General features: G+C 43.5%; 1 protein-coding gene across 1 annotated transcript in view; it reads left to right on the plus strand.

Annotated features, from left to right (window-relative positions):
* nelfa (negative elongation factor complex member A) overlaps window positions 1-16004 on the plus strand; it is a 63264-nt gene that overhangs the window by 33059 nt on the left and 14201 nt on the right. The window contains exons 2-6 of the mRNA XM_078553184.1: window positions 8386-8557; window positions 11788-11949; window positions 13210-13299; window positions 13547-13674; window positions 14749-14818. Of these exons, the coding sequence (XP_078409310.1) occupies window positions 8386-8557; window positions 11788-11949; window positions 13210-13299; window positions 13547-13674; window positions 14749-14818 (622 nt within the window). The remainder of the gene's footprint in view (window positions 1-8385; window positions 8558-11787; window positions 11950-13209; window positions 13300-13546; window positions 13675-14748; window positions 14819-16004) is intronic.

Raw genomic sequence — 16004 nt, forward strand, 5'->3', positions numbered from 1 at the left:
AACAACTCAATGGAGGAGGAGGTTCCACAAATATCCCCATCCTCAGAGGGGGAAGCTCAGCACATGAGTGCAAAAGACAAGGCGGAAGCATTTGCAACCATCTTAAGCCAGAAGTGCTGAGTGGATGATCCATCTCTGCCTCCTCCAGAGGGCCCCAGCATCACAGATGTGCTTTCAGCCAATTCGATTCACTCCAAGTGATATCAATAAATGGTTGAGGGCACTGGATACTGCAAAGGCTATGGGCCCTGACAATATTCTGGCAATCGTACTGAAGACTAGTACTCCAGAACTTGCCACGCCCCTAGCCAAGCTGTCCCAGTACAGTTACAACACTGGCATCTATCCGACAATGTGGAAAATTGCCTAGATCTGTCCTGTATAGGAAAAGCAAGTCAAATCCAACCCGGTCAATTACTGCCCCATCAGTCAACTTTCGATTATCAATAAAATGATGGAAGAGGTCATCATCAATACTATCAAGCAGCACTTGCTTAGCATATACCCTGCTCACTGACACTCAGTTTGGGTTCTGCAAGGATTACTCAGCTCCTGACCTTATTACAGCCTTGGTTCAAACATGGATAAAAGAGCTGAACTCCAGAGGTGAGGTGAAAGTGATTGCCTTCGACATCAAGGCAGCATTTGACTGAGTATGGCATCAAGGAGCCCTAGCAACACGAGTCAATGGGAATCAGGGAGAAAACTCTTGCTGCTTGGAGTCATATCTAGCACAAAGGAAAATGGTTGTGATTGTTGGAGGTCAGTCATCTGAGCTCCAGGATATCACTGCAGGAGTTCCTAGGCCCAATTATCTTCGGCTGCTTTCATCAATGACCTTCCATCATAAGGTCAGAAGCGGGGATGTTTGCCAATGATTGTGCAGCACCTCTCATGACTCCTCACATACTGAAGCTGTCCATGCCCAAATGCAACAACCTGGGCAATATCCAGGCTTGGGCTTTTTTTTATTCATTTATAGGATGTGGGCATTGCTGGCTAGGCCAGCATTTATTGCCCATCCCTAATTGCCCTTCAGTAGTTGGTGGTGAGCTGCTTTCCTGTACCGCTGCAGCCCATGTAGTGTAGGTACACCCACAGTGCTGTTGGGGAGATGTTCCAGGATTTTGACCCAGCGACAAGTGAAGAAACAGTGATATATTTCCAAGTCAGGATTGTGAGTGACTTGGAGAGGAACTTCCAGGTGGTGGTGTTCCCATCTATCTGCTGCCCTTGTCCTTCTAGATTGTAGAAGCCATGGGTTTGGAAGGGGCTGTCTAAGGAGCCTTGGTGAGTTTCTGCCGTGCATCTTGTGGATGGTACATCCTGCTGCCACTGTTGACGGTGATGGAGGGAGTGAATGTTTGTGGGTGGGCTGCTAATCAATCGGGCTGCTTTGTCCGATGGTGTCAAGCTTCTTGAGTGTTTTTGGAGCTGCACTCGTCAGGCAAGTATTCCATCACACTCCTGACTTGTGCCTTGTAGGTGGTGGACAGGCTTTAGGGAGTCAGGTGAGTCACTCACCACAGGATTCCTAGCCTCTGACCTGCTCTTGTAGCCATGGTATTTATGTGGTTGGTCCAGTTCAGTTCCTGGTCAATGAGTAATCCCTAAGATGTTGATAGTGGGGGATTCAGCGATGGTAATGTCAATGAATATCAAGGAGAGATGGTTAGATTTTCTCTTGTTGGACATGTTTATTGCCTGCACTTGTGTGGCGTGAATGTTAGATGCCATTTAAATACTATGGCTTCAAGAGCATGTCAGAAGCTAAGAAATCTGTGGTGAGTAACACACCACTGACTCTTCAAAGCCTATCCACCATCTACAAGCTAGGAGTGTGATGGAATACTCTCCATTTGCCTCGAATGCTCAAAAAACTTGACCCCATCCAGGGCAAGGCAGCCCACTTGATTGGCACCACATCCACAAACATTCACTCCCTCCACCACTGACACACAGTGGCACCAGTGTGTAACTTCTACAAGATGCACTGCAGGAACTCCTTAGACAGCACCTTCCAAACCCACAACCACTACCATCTAAAAAGACAAGGGTAGCAGACACATGGGAACACCACCACTTTGAAGTTCCCCTCCAACACACTCGCTATCTTGACTTGGAAATACATCACCGTTCCTTCACTGTTGCTGGGTCAAAATCCTGGAACTCCCTCCCTAACAGCACTGTGGGTGTACCTACACCACTGCAGTGGTTCAAGAAGACAGCTCACCACCACTTTCTCAAGGACAATTAGGGATGGACAATAAATGCTGGCCCAGCCAGCGATGCCCAGAACCCCGAACGAATGGGGGAAAAAAAGAGAAAATAGTACAGTTGTGTTCTGTATCCATTGTCGCAGTGGAAGCAGAGGACAAAATTCTATTGGTACAAGGGAACCTCACATAACATCAAAGGGTAATGGAGAAAATAGTCAGACTTAGGATAGGCACGTCTCCAAGACCTGGTGACTTCCACCCCAGGGTGTTAAAAAAAAAACTTGGTGAGGAAATTGTGTATTAGTCACAATTTTCTAAATCTTTCAGGATTCTGGAAATATGTCTCTGGATTGGAAAATTATAAATACCACTCGTATTTAAGAAAGGAGGGAAAAACTGAAGACCTGTCAGTGTAATATTAATTTAACATATTTACCTGAATTACTTAGATGAAGGAATAGCACCAAGCATTAATTTAGCGGTACAGTAATTTTCGCTGGAAACTAAGAAGAAACAGACATATTAATTGAGAGGGCAAAACTATAGTGGATAGAGTTCAATGTGAGGTCATCCACTTTGGACCTAAGAATGGCGAAGCAGAATATCTTCTCATTGGTTGAGAGACCAGGAGCTGTGGCGGAGCAATGAGACCTGAATGAACTCTTTTTAAAAACTAGTGCTCAGGTACACAAAGTTTTTTTTAAAAAAAGTTAAGAAGGCTAATGGAATGGCGGCCTTATTTCAAGGGTGTAGAAGTATAGAGGGGAGCAAGTTTTGCTTCAGCTGTATGGAACCTTGGTCAGATTTCACCTGGAGTACTGTTCAGTTTTGGGTATCAAAGCTCAGGAAAGATGTATTGGCCTGGAAGTGGGTACTGTGCAAAATCACCAGAATTAAACCAGAGCTTTAAGGCCTGAATTATGGGGACAGGTTTTGTAAACTTGACTAATATTCCCTTGAGTTTAGGTGGCTGAGGGATGAGCTGATTGGGGTGTTTAAAATGATTTAAGGGATTAAGTGATGTAGATGTGAAGAAACTATTTCCTCTGGTGGGGGAATCCAGAGCAAAGGCAAATTTTGAAAATGGAGTAAGATCAGGATGCACTTTTTCACACAAAATGTAGTGGAAATCTTGAACTCAGTTCCCTCAAAGACAGTTGAGCTTGGATCAACTGAAATTTTTAAGACCGAGAATTAGTGTGGTTCAAAGGCAAGCAAATGGAGTTCATGTACAGATCAGCAATAATCTGAATCGCGGAACACATTCAAAGGACTGAAATTTATATACGATTAAATTACAACAACAAGTGTAGAAAAGCTCCCTGAGGTACTTGGAAAAAAATTTCCATGAGTCATGTTATCAAAAGTATGGATTTTCAGAAGGCTTTGAAGGGAAGGGAATTGGAGATCCAAAGGAAGTTAGGAAGGAAATTGCAGTGAGTCAGGCTGAACTCCATAAATATTTTCTAACCAGTGGTTGGGGGGGGGGGGAAAGAGAGGGCAGGATGCACAAAAGGCCCAATTGGTTCACCAGACAGAGTTGGAGTTGTTTGCAAAGATAAGATGGATTAGGCCCTGGAGGTATTTGAAGAGAAAGACAGTGTTTAAATTCAATACTATAGAACTAGTGTGAGTCAGCAAGGCCAGGGGAGATGAAGAAATGAAACTTAGGACAATATATGTTCATAGCAGAGTTTGTGATGTTGGAGGGAGGCTGGCATGATGGCTGTTGGATAAATCAAGCCTATAGATGATAAAAGGGGATGAGCTGAGGGCGAGTAGTGTTGCAGAAGTGGAAATGAGCAGTTTGGGTGATGAGGAAGCTATGGGATTTGAACCTCAACCCTGGGCAGAGAAGATTGTTGTAAAGGTGTAGCCCAACCAGATTGAGTGGGTGAGGAGAATTATGGAATTCTTGGCAAGTAGCAGAGTTTAGTGAGATGGAAATGCAATGATTTTGGCTTTCCTAATTCGGGACATTTTCCAGAGAAGGGAGTGCTGAGCCACGAAATTTCCCGACTCCAGTTTACCTGCCTTAGGCACGAAAATCCAGCCCTTCGTAACAATATCAAGCATGGCCTAGGAAAGATAATTGCAAGAACACAAGGAACAGGAGTAATCCATATGGACTGTTGAACTTACTCTTAGGCTTCAACTCCACTTGCTGGTCAAGAATTGGGTGGCGAGAGTATTGGGGATGCATCGTGGAAGAAATTATCTTGGAAAGAGTCAGACCAATGGGGGTGAAACTACAGGTATGGGATTGCATGCAGGATGAATGGGGGTTTGGCCAGGGAAAAGGAGGTGAGTATAACAGAGGCACAAATGATTTTAATCATAGAGAGAAAGAAATGCATGAACTCTTTGCATTTAACATTGAAGGCAAGAAGAAAGGGGCTTGAGGCAGTTTGACATGGAGAAAAGAAGCTGTCAATTATTGTTCCTCTCTTGGAGTTGTATGTTTGTTGAGCTGAGGAAAGTGAAATACGGCAGAGCTTAATGAACTTCAGTCCAATTTCACATAAATAACTAGGCCAACCATATGTGTGGTTGAGCTTGTGGCCCTCAGATTTCAGGGAGCAAAGATGGAATATCTTATGGGGAGGCTGCAGGCCCTCAGATTTCAGGGAGCAAAGATGGAATATCTTATGGGGAGGCTGCAGCTGTGGAGAACAGTGAGTGATTTGGTAGAAACCAAGATGATATTGGAGGTGGGAAGCAGTGAGTGGCAAACAGTAGCAGAGATGTCATAACAGATGAAGGGCCACAGGAGAAGAAAATTGTGTGAATTTGAGCTGATTTTTTTTATGGGATGTGGGTGTTGCTGGTTCGACCAACATTTGTTGCCCATCCCTAATTGCCCTTGAGAAGGTGGTGGTGAGCTGCCTTCTTGAACTCCTGCAGTCCATGTGGTGTAGGTACACCCACAGTGCTGTTTGGGAGGGAGTTTCAGTGCCAATGAAGGAACGGTGATATAGTTGCAAGTCAGGATGATGACTGGCTTAGAAGGGAGCTTGCAGGTGGTGGTGTTCCCATTCATTTGCTGCCCTTGTCCTTCTGGGTGGTAGAGATCGCGGGTTTGGAAGGTGCTGTCGAGGGAGCCTTGGTGAGTTGCTGCAGTGCATCTCGTAGATGGTACCCACTGCTGCTGCTGTGCAACAGTGGTGAGGGAGTGAATGTTTAAGGTGGTGGATGGGGTGTCAATCAAGCGGGCTGCTTTGTCCTGGATGGTGTCAAAGCTCCTCGACTGTTGTTGGAGTATTCCATCACATTCCTGACTTGTAGATGGTGGACAGGCTTTGGGGAGTCAGGAGATTTCCTTGCCTCTGACCTCTTGTAGCCACAATATTTAAATGGCTAGTCCAGTTCAGTTCCTTTTCGGCAGTTATCCCCAGAATGTTGATAATGAGGGAGGAATTTAGTGATGATAATGCCATTAAATGTCATGGGGAGATGTTAGATTTTCTCTTGGAGATGGTCATTGCCTGGTACTTGTTTGGCATGAATGTTATTAGCTACTTATCAGCCCAAGCCTGAATGATGTCCTGGCCTTGCTGCTTAAGAACACAGACTGTTTCAGTATCTGAAGAATTGTGAATGGCATTGAACTTCTGTGCAACCATCAGCGAACATCCACACTTCGAACCTTATGATGGAGGGCCGGTCATTGATGAAGCAGCTGAAGATGGTTGGGCCTCAGACACTACGTTGAGGAACTCCTGCAATGCTGCAGCCCGGGACTGAGATGCTTGACCTCCAGCAACCACAACCATCTTCCTTTGTTCTAGGTATGACTCCAAGCAGTGGAGTTTTTTTTAACCCGATTCCCATTGACTCCAGTTTTGTTGGACTCCTTGATGCCAAACTCAGTCAAATGCTGTCAAGGGCAGTCACTCTCACCTTACCTCTGGAGTTCAGCTCTTTTGTCCATGTTTGGACCAAGGCTGTAATGAGGTCAGGAGCTGAGTGACCCTGGTGGAACCCAAACTGAGTGTCAGTGAGCAGGTTATTACTGAATAAGCGCCGCTTGATAGTACTGTCATTGACACCTCCCATCACGTTGAGAGTAGACTGGTGGGGCTGTAATTGACCAGGTTGGATTTGTACTGCTATTTGTGTACAGGACTTACCTGAGCAATTTTACAGTTTGCTGGGTAGATGCCAGTGTTGTAGCTGTACTGGAACAGCTTGGCTAGGGCTGTGGCTAGTTCTGCACAAGTCTTCAGTACTATTGCCAGAATGTCATTAGGCCCATAGCCACAGTATCCAGTGCCCCTCAGCCTTTTCTTGATATTACAAGGAATGAATTGAATTGGCTGAAGACTGGCATCTGTGATGCTGGGGACCCTTGGAGGAGGCAGAGATGAATCATCTATTGGGCACTTTTGGCTGAAGTTTGTTTCAAATGCTTCAGCCTTATCTTTTACACCGTTGTTCTGGACTTAGCCATCGTTGAGGATGGGGATATTTGTGGAGCCGGCATCTCCAGTGAATGGTGATTGTCCATCGCCATTCACAACTGGATGTGGCAGGACTGCAGAACTTAGATCTGATCTGTGGGATTGCTTAGCTCTATCTTTCATATGCTGCTTCCACTGTTTGGCATGCAATTATCCTGTGTTGCAGCTTCACCAGGTTCACACCTTATATTCAGGTATGCCTGGCACTGCTCCTGGCATACCCTCCTGCACTCTTCTTTGAACTAGGGTTGATCCCCTGGCTTGAATGTTTTGGTAGATAGTGGGATATGCTGCGCCATCAAATTACAGATTGGATTGAGTACAATTCTGCTGCTGCTGATGGCCCACACTGCCTGGATGCCCAGTTTTGATTTGCTAGATCTGTTTAAAATCTATCGCATTTAGCACGGTGGTAGTGCCACACAACAGGATGGAGGGTATCCTCAATATGAAGGTGGGACTTTGTCTCCACAAGAACTGTGCGGTGGTCACTCCTACCAATATTGTCATGGACAGATGCACCAGTGACAGGTAGATTTGTAAGGATGAAGTCAAATAGGTTTTTGCCTCTTGTCGGTTCCCTCACCAGCTGCCACAGACCCAGTCTAGCAGCTATGTCCTTTAGGAGTTGGCCAGCTCGGTCAGTAGTGAAGCATTAGCCTGCACCTCTGGGCTACTAGACCAGTGACTTTACCATGGCGCCACTGCCATCTCATAGTGAGTACATAATAAGTTGGACGGCGTAAACCGACATATCCAGTTCACAAGCTAGATGTGTGGCTCATGTATGAATACAGAATTACCAGCAGAGGTCACTGCTGCAGCCTTCAACCTGCTCAACTATTCCCTCACTCCCATACTTGGTCCTTATCCCCAGCAAAATCTTAACTGCCTCCCTGGCTTTGTTCCTTCAAGTCCAAAGGATGCAGATGAGCACATCTGGACACACAGCTGATTTAGGCATCCTTGACCAGAATTGGCTAGGCCACATTAATTGCTACCAGGTCTCATTTTCCTTTTATCCAACTGCTCACTGCTCCAGTATCATTCCACTGAGCAAAGATAATCTCTAGCTTCCTTTCTGAAGTATCAATGGTTTTCTTAAGCCCCACTCCTTCCACTCTTGTGTCCAATAACAAGCACATGGAACTTGTGGACTATTTTGTCACTGAGATTAAGTCCCTTTTCCCCTCAGCCCACCAAACTAAAGCTCCCCTTCCTGATTCCTAAACCCACACTTTTCTCTACATTTGGTGATGGGAGTGCATTTAATCAAAATGTAATCTAAATCTTTCTGCGATCTGAAAGAAGGTAAGCCTCTTGAGAAGGAATTTATTTCTTGATTCGAAAAGGTTTTTACTCATTATAGTGTTTTCTGCCTTTTGCTGCTTTCTCAGATGTAATTTGTTTATCTTGTTTGGGACAGCTGAGAGCAGGCAAATAGCCATTGCTTTGGTCGCTGTCTTTACTGTAAACTTTATTTTCCTACTGGTCAAGTTTGCCTCAGTTTTCTAGTTATAGAATATGTGGACGCAGCAACTTTACAAGGAGAAGGGGGAGAAACCTGCAATAAGACCTATCCATAAGTTGGTCAATGTTTCAAAATTATTTTGATGTTAAGAATACTTTTCCTTGGAGCCCAAGTGTGGTCTAGTTTCTGTGTTTGACTATTCGTCACTACATGTCTCTTTCTGCTTGTTTTGCAGATGAAAAGTTCCCTGACTGAAATTGTTCACCTTGCTGCAATGGATACTGACTCCTGGGTTCAGATGGTGGCAGACATTCTAAAAACCTTTCCTGAGACTGGCTCTCTCAACCTTGAGCTTGAGGAACACAATCAGAACCTGCAAGAAATTCTTGGGGAACTCCGAGAAAAAGGTACTTTGCTACATTCCCATTATTTACCAAAATGGAAAGCAAAACAATTGTTTCCAAAGAGGAACCTGTCAGAATGCAGTAAATGGTTTTAAGCTTTAGATTGTAGTTAGTGGACATTTTTTAAACAAAATAACATGCAGTGATGCCACAGTGCATTTGGTTCAAATTTTTTCCTTTTCAAGTATACATCCACTGCCCTTTCAAAAATTTACTATTTAATCTGTTTTCACTCCTTACAGGCAGTACATTCCAGATTTTTATAACTTGCTGTATATATTTTTAAAATTCTCCAAATTTCTCACCACCCCTCCGGCCTTAACTATAGATTTTTTGGCAATAATCTTGAAACTATGTCCTCTGGTTACTGGCCCACCTGCCAGTGGACACAATCCTCCCTATCTATTCTATCAAAACCTTGTATCATTTTGAATGGCACTTTAAATATAGGAACACTTGTACCTGATGTATTGCACTGCTCGAAAGCTGCCGAATTAGAACTAGCATTATTAACAATTGGTTTCATTGTACAGTTTTGTCACATTGATCTGCCTTATCATTGGCTGTTTAAAATGATTTGGGGTGTAAAGTTCCAAGAAGTGGTGACCTAATAGGAGTTTTCAAGATAGTTTAAAAGAATGAGAGGTAAACTTATTGAAACGTATGAAATCCTGAAGGGACTTGCTCGGGTAGATACCAGGAGGATGTTTCCTCTTGTGGGGCCACTAGAATTAGGGGTCACAGTTTAAAAATAGAATCATATAGAAAGTTTACGGCTCAAAAAGAGGCCACCTGACCCATCGTGTCTATGCATGATGAAAAATAAGCCACCCAGCCTAATCCCGCTCTCCAGCATTTGGTCCACGGCCCTGCAGGTCTCCCTTTTTAAAGCAGAGACAAGGAGAATTTTTTTGAGGGCTGTTATTATGTGGAATTCTCTTCCCAGAAAGCAGTGAAGGCTGGGTCAAGTTAGATAGATTTTTGATAGACCGCAGCAATGTGGTTGACTCTTAAATGCCCTCGGAAATGGCCTAGCAAGCCATTCAGTTGTAACAAACAGCTACAAAGCCTCAAAACAGGAATGAAACCAGACGGACCATCCAGCATCGACCTAGGCACCAGAAGCTACAACGGCAATTTCAGCCCTGTCAACCCTGCAAAGTCCTCCTTACTAACATCTGGAGGCTATGGTTCCTGACAATATTCTGGCAATAGTACTGAAGACTTGTGCTCCAGAACTTGCCACGCCCCTAGCCAAGCTGTTCCAGTACAGCTACAACACTGGCACCACCCGTATATGTGGAAAATTGCCCAGGTATATCCTGTACACAAAAAGCAGGACAAATCCAACCCAGCCAATTACCACCCCATCAGTCTACTCTCAATCATCAGTAAAGTAATGAAAGGGGTCATCAACAGTGCTATCAAGGGGCACTTGCTTAGCAATAACCTGCTCACTGATGCCCAGTCTGGGTTCCGCCAGGGCTACTCAGCTCCTGACCTCATTACAGCCTTGGTTCAAACATGGACAAAAGAGCTGAACTCCTGAGGTGAGGTGAGAGTGACTGCCCTTGAGATCAAGGTGTTATTTGACCGAGCGTGACATCAAGGGACCCTAGCAAAACTGGAGTCAATGGGAATCAGGGGGAAAACTCTCCAATGATTGGAGTCATACCTAGCGCAAAGGAAGATGGTTGTGGTTGTTGGAGGCCAGTCATTTCAGCTCCAGGACATCACTGCAGGAGTTCCTCAGGTAGTGTCCTGGGCCCAACCATCTTCAGCATCAACAACCATCCTTCGAAAATAAGACCAGGAGTGGGGATATTCGCTGATTGCACAATGTTCAGCACCATTCGCGACTTTTCAGATACTGAAGCATGTCCAAATGCAGCAAGACCTGGACAATATCCAGGCTTGGGCTAACGAGTGGCAAGTAACATTCGTGCCACACAAGTGTCAGGCAATGACTGCCTCCAACAAGAGAGAATCCAACCATCGCCCCTTGGTGTTCAATGGCGTTACCATCACTGAATCCCCCACTATCAACACCCTGGGCATTACCATTGACCAGAAACTGAACTGGACTAGCCATATAAATACTGTCTCTACAAGAGCAGGTCAGAGGCTAGGATTCGTGCGACGAGTAACTCACCTCCTGACTCCCCAAAGCTTATTTGCCATCCACAAGGCACAAGACAGCAATGTGATGGAATGGTCCCCACATGCCTGGATGAGTGCAGCTCCCACAACACTGAAGAAGCTTGACACCGTCCAGGACAAATCAGTCCGCTTGATTGGCACCACATCCACAAACATTCACTCCCTCCACCACCGACGCACAGTAGCAGCAGTGTGTACCATCTACAAGATGCACTGCAGGAATTCACCAAGGCTCCTTAGACAGCACCTTCCAAACCCACGACCACTACCACCTAGAAGGATAAGGGCAGCAGATAGATGGGAATACCACCACCTGGAGGTTCCCCTTCAAGTCACTCACCATCCTGACTTGGAAATATATTGCTGTTCCTTGTCTGTCGCTGGGTAAAAATCCTGGAACTCCCTCCCTAACAGCACTTTGGGTGTACCTGCACCACATGGACTGCAGCAGTTCAAGAAGACAGCTCACCACCACCTTCTCAAGGGCAACTAGGGATGGGCAATAACTGCTGGCCCAGCAGGCGAAGCCTACATCCCATGAATGAAATAAAAAGACCAGGGAGTCAAGGATTAAGAAGGGCAGACAGGAAAGTGGAGCTGAGACCACAACCAGATTAGCCATGATCTTATCGATCAATGGTGCAAGCTCGAGGGGCTGAGTGGCCTACTTCTGCTCCTAATTTTTATGTTCGTATGTCAGTATGTATCGAATGGTAGAGCAGACTTGAAAGGCTGAATGGCATACTCCTGCTCCTAAGTCCTGTTTGTTATAATGAGGAATCTGATAGAGTAGGTAGAGAAAAAATAATTCTCTCTAGCGAGTGGGTCAATAGTAGAAGTCTTGGATTCAAAATCTTGGCAACAGATCCAGAGATGCGATGGAGAAATTTTCCACTGAGTTGCTGAAAACTGGAACATTGTACTGGAAAAGTTGGTGGAAGCTGACTTTGTAAATTATTTTAAAAGGGAGTTGAACATATATTTGAGGATGAGGAACTGCAATTCAAAGTGTGTTGCTTTTGACCATCACTGGGTCTTGTCTCTTCTTTAATGTGCATTTTCTTTCTAATCAGTTAATGAATGTGAAGCCTCTGCTATGCTGCCTTTGGAGTGCCAGTATTTGAATAAAAATGCCCTGACGACCCTCGTGGGACCACTCACGCCCCCAGTGAAGCATTTTCAACTCAAAAGAAAACCCAAAAGTGCCACACTTAGAGCAGAACTGTTACAAAAATGTAAGCAATTCGTTACTGCAATTTGTTACAGGAATATTTCTGGATAATCAATCCAATTTCGAAACTCTGCGTAAACTGCCTCTTACTGCGTAAACACCACACATCAAATAAATGGGAGGAGCAGAACGAAGATAAAATTTTTTAAAATGCTGTGATGGTAAAATAAAGACAAGGTTGTAAGAATATTTTTTGGTTAAACAAATGAGCTACACTCTTCAAATGGTCTATTGTCTACACACAATGCCCAATATAAAATTAAGTTATGTAAACCAAAAGATTCAAGACTCAAATCCCCTTACAATAAAGGCTAACATTCTCTCTGCTGAGCTGTGGAGGGGTACAGTCAGTTAGGGTACTTGCTGCTAATTGCCATGCATAACCTATGGTGAAAATGGGTTTCTGAGGATGTTGGATGAAGATGATACTGCTTTGGTGTGATGCCTACCATCTTCAAATAATCTGCCAAGTCTCACTGCCTAAAGCTCACACTGGGCACAAAGTTTTGTGGTTCATTTCCCACCAGGGCAAGTTGTGAAATTGAATTCAGCAAACCTGGTCATTTGTACGTTAACACCGGAAAATATTGACTGTGAAAAGCTGCTAACTTTTTGTAAAAGCCCAAATGATTCACCCATGTCCTCCAGGAAAGGGGACCTGCTACAATCGACACAATTCCAGCCCAAACTGTGGTGGTAATTTGTCTTCAGGGCAGCTGGGGATGAGCAACAAATGGACTTGATGGACTGAATAGCCTCCTTCTGTGCTGTAATGACTGTGCATGTATCTCCCACATCCCAAGAGCAAATAAACAAAAAGGAGATTGGCCACTTAGACGCAGTGCTGGGGAGCTGACTGTGCCTACTGTACTGTACTCAAATAAGAATGGCATCAGCAGGAAGGGAAGGAAGAAAAGTGAATAAAATTAGGGGAAAAATTATTCTCTTTTTAAAAGAACAGCATGGAAAATGCTGCTTCAGTGACTTACAGCACATGTAATGTACCATTCAGGTTAAGGGGCAGAGTAGCGTCTTGTTTTCATTGTTTACAGAAAGTATTTTTGCATTTTTCTTCTGTCAAAAATTACAGATTCAGTTTGTTGACGCATTTAAGTTATTTAAGCGATAACCAGCCTCAGATGTTTTTTGAGATTAGATTAATTTTTCAGGAATTTTTCATTTGCTCTGATCTCATCTCTCCATCTCTGCTGTTTAACCTCCTTTAGGAGATTATTTCCAATAAATATATTTTACTGTTTTTCAGCAACAGAAACCGCACAGCAGCTCAAAAAGACCTCTGGAGTGCCTTTTCTAGCCAAAGGGAGAGGTTTGGTTAAGAAACTCGATACCACTAGTATGTACTAATAGTTACTGGAATACAGTTCAATTATCTTCAATGCAATAATGTGACTTGATAAAATGGTAGATGAAAAATGTAAAAATTTGATGCCACTTACCTCAGGTTGAGTATTTGTTTGGACATTTCGCCTTTGTAAAATATGCTTTGTTTTGCACTTAATAGTTAAGCTAAAAAGGCTGTATTTTTTTCTAAAGATGAACTTATGGTTTCATGTATTTATAACAACTATTTGGCTATGCAGCTCCCCTCAAAGGGATTCCAAAGCAAGCTCCCTTTCGGAGCCCGACTACTCCCAGTGTGTTCAGTCCATCAACAAACAGAACACCAATGGCTGTCCGGACACCTATGCGCAAGGAGAGAGGCGTGAAGGTAAGTTTATTCAGTTGCAGAGTTTTTTTTTTAACAGTTTCTAGTCTCTGTTAATGAGTTTGACATGTATTTTGGGCTTTTAAAGTATGTTTTTTTTAATATATTTGTTCATGGGATGTGGGCGTCCCTGGCTAGGCCAGCATTTATTCCCCATCCCTAATTGACCTTGAGAAGGTGGTGGTGAGCTGCCTTCTTTATTCAGCATTAATCAATCATTGTGTGGACTACTCCATGTAATGGTTTCGTTTTTTTCAGGAAGAATTAATTTTGAGCAACTGATGTTACCATACTTGCAGGAATAATCACAAATTTTCATTTCTATTTGAAAAATCAGTATCTTGTCTTCAGGAAGTGTTTTTTTTTTCTTGCAGTTGAAATGGCTTAAAGCGTTAGGGCTTTACCATCATAACTGAAAAGAACATTGATTGACAGATTATTTTTTGAGATCAATGTGCTTAAGCGCATACCACCACCCACACCCCTGTCCCACCCATTTCTCCACCCTAACAGCTACCAGGTTTCCAAATATGACAAAATGTTCCTGTTGTAATTACAAACGTTGTGGGTAAAATTTTAATTTTATTTTCATGTCCTGACTACAAAGTACAGCATTCATTTAAAGCCACTATGCATATCAATGCCAATTTGATGTGTATTAATCTGTTTATATGTCCTCGAGGAAATTATATCCTACAAAGTGTCATGGCTATTAGAAGTTGCATTCTTTTTGTTTTGTCTTTTTTATTTTTGTTTTAACATACAAATTGCAACCATTCAACTAATAAAATCATGGTACCTCATTACTGTTAATGTGTTGAATTATAGCCATTCATAAATTGGGACATGGGGGTAAACGAGAAATGACACTCATTTGTTACTTGGTGGCTGGTTTCAATGCTTGCCAACAAATGTGAGTAGTTCTATCACTTGAACAATGTAGAAAGTGATTTCTGAACTCAGAAAAGATTATCAGTCAGAAATGTTGACATTTTTGTGATTTGGGATGAATTGCCAGGGCCAGATTCCCAAACATTACTGCAATATTAACGTCACCCTCTTCCTGTTCTGTTCTAGTTGCTGGACATATCAGAGCTGGATATGGTAGGTGCTGGTCGGGAAGCAAAAAGGAGAAGGAAGACATTAGGTTAGTAAAATCTAACTTTTCTGCAAAGTGCTAAGTTGTAACTGAGCTGTGAGAGAGACTGGAGTGGGAAACAAAGCTTGTCTTCCAGTCTCAACTGACATTGCTCTGTCTTCCCTCACTATTTCAGTCTTATACAGATGTCTGGGGTATGGCATTAAGTGCCTGCCAACAGGTCATGCAAGGGCTGCAAATGAATGAATACTAAATCATCCTGTTGCCCTGTCCAAGGAGAACAGCACACAAGTTGGCTTTTTTAAAAATAAAAAAAATTGTTTCATTATTTCATGCAAAATGTCACTTCCAATCAGACATCTTAAAAAATACAAGATGATGTAACCTTTGGTATCTATCTGACCCTAAGCCACGCTTCAAGCCCCACATCAGCCCACCGTTCACATCCTGTCTCGTTGTAATTGCTACTCTCTGATCAACTGACCTTCTTGCCCTCCATTGGATTGATATCATTGTCCTCACTGAGGATTGCAAATCATTCCATGGCCTTGTATTAGTGTTGTAGCACCTCACCTCTGCAATTTGTTTTTCAAACTACATATTAATTTTCATCCTCTGCTACTCTGACTCCACTTACTCCCATGCCAGTGGCAGAACCTTCAGAATCTGGAACTCTCTTCCTTAGCCCCTTTGCCCTACGATGTTTGGAACTCTCTTCCTCAAAGGCAGTGGAAGCAGGGTCTTTGAATATTTTTAAGGCAGAGCTAGATAGACTCCTGATTAACAAGGAGTGAAAGATTATTGGGGATAAACAGAAGGTTACGATCGGATCAACCATTCAACTCATTGAATGGCGGAGCAGGCTTGAGGGGCCGAGTGGCCTACTCCTGCTCCACGTTTGTATGCCTCATGCCTTTCAAATGCCTTCTCAAAACCTGTTTCTTCTGCCCTGCTTTCACACTTTTCCCCGATTGTCTTCCAACTTCTGTTCTGTGATTCTTGTTTTTCCACCCTTCACCCCCCCACCTCCGCATGATGGAGTGGGGATATTTCATTAAGTTATAATCATATAATTCAAATCCACAGAGGAAATGTTGGTAGCCTTCATTTTCGGATAATGTTGAACTCCTCGGTATATGGACTTTCCTTCTACCAGAACTTATCTGGGATCCCTTTGTCAAAACATGCTATATGATTTACTGATTCTGTAACTGGATGGTGCAGCTGAAATCAG

The sequence above is a fragment of the Cetorhinus maximus genome, chromosome 1 (genome assembly GCF_964194155.1).
Source record: "Cetorhinus maximus chromosome 1, sCetMax3.hap1.1, whole genome shotgun sequence".
NCBI classification, from domain to species: Eukaryota; Metazoa; Chordata; class Chondrichthyes; order Lamniformes; family Cetorhinidae; genus Cetorhinus; species Cetorhinus maximus.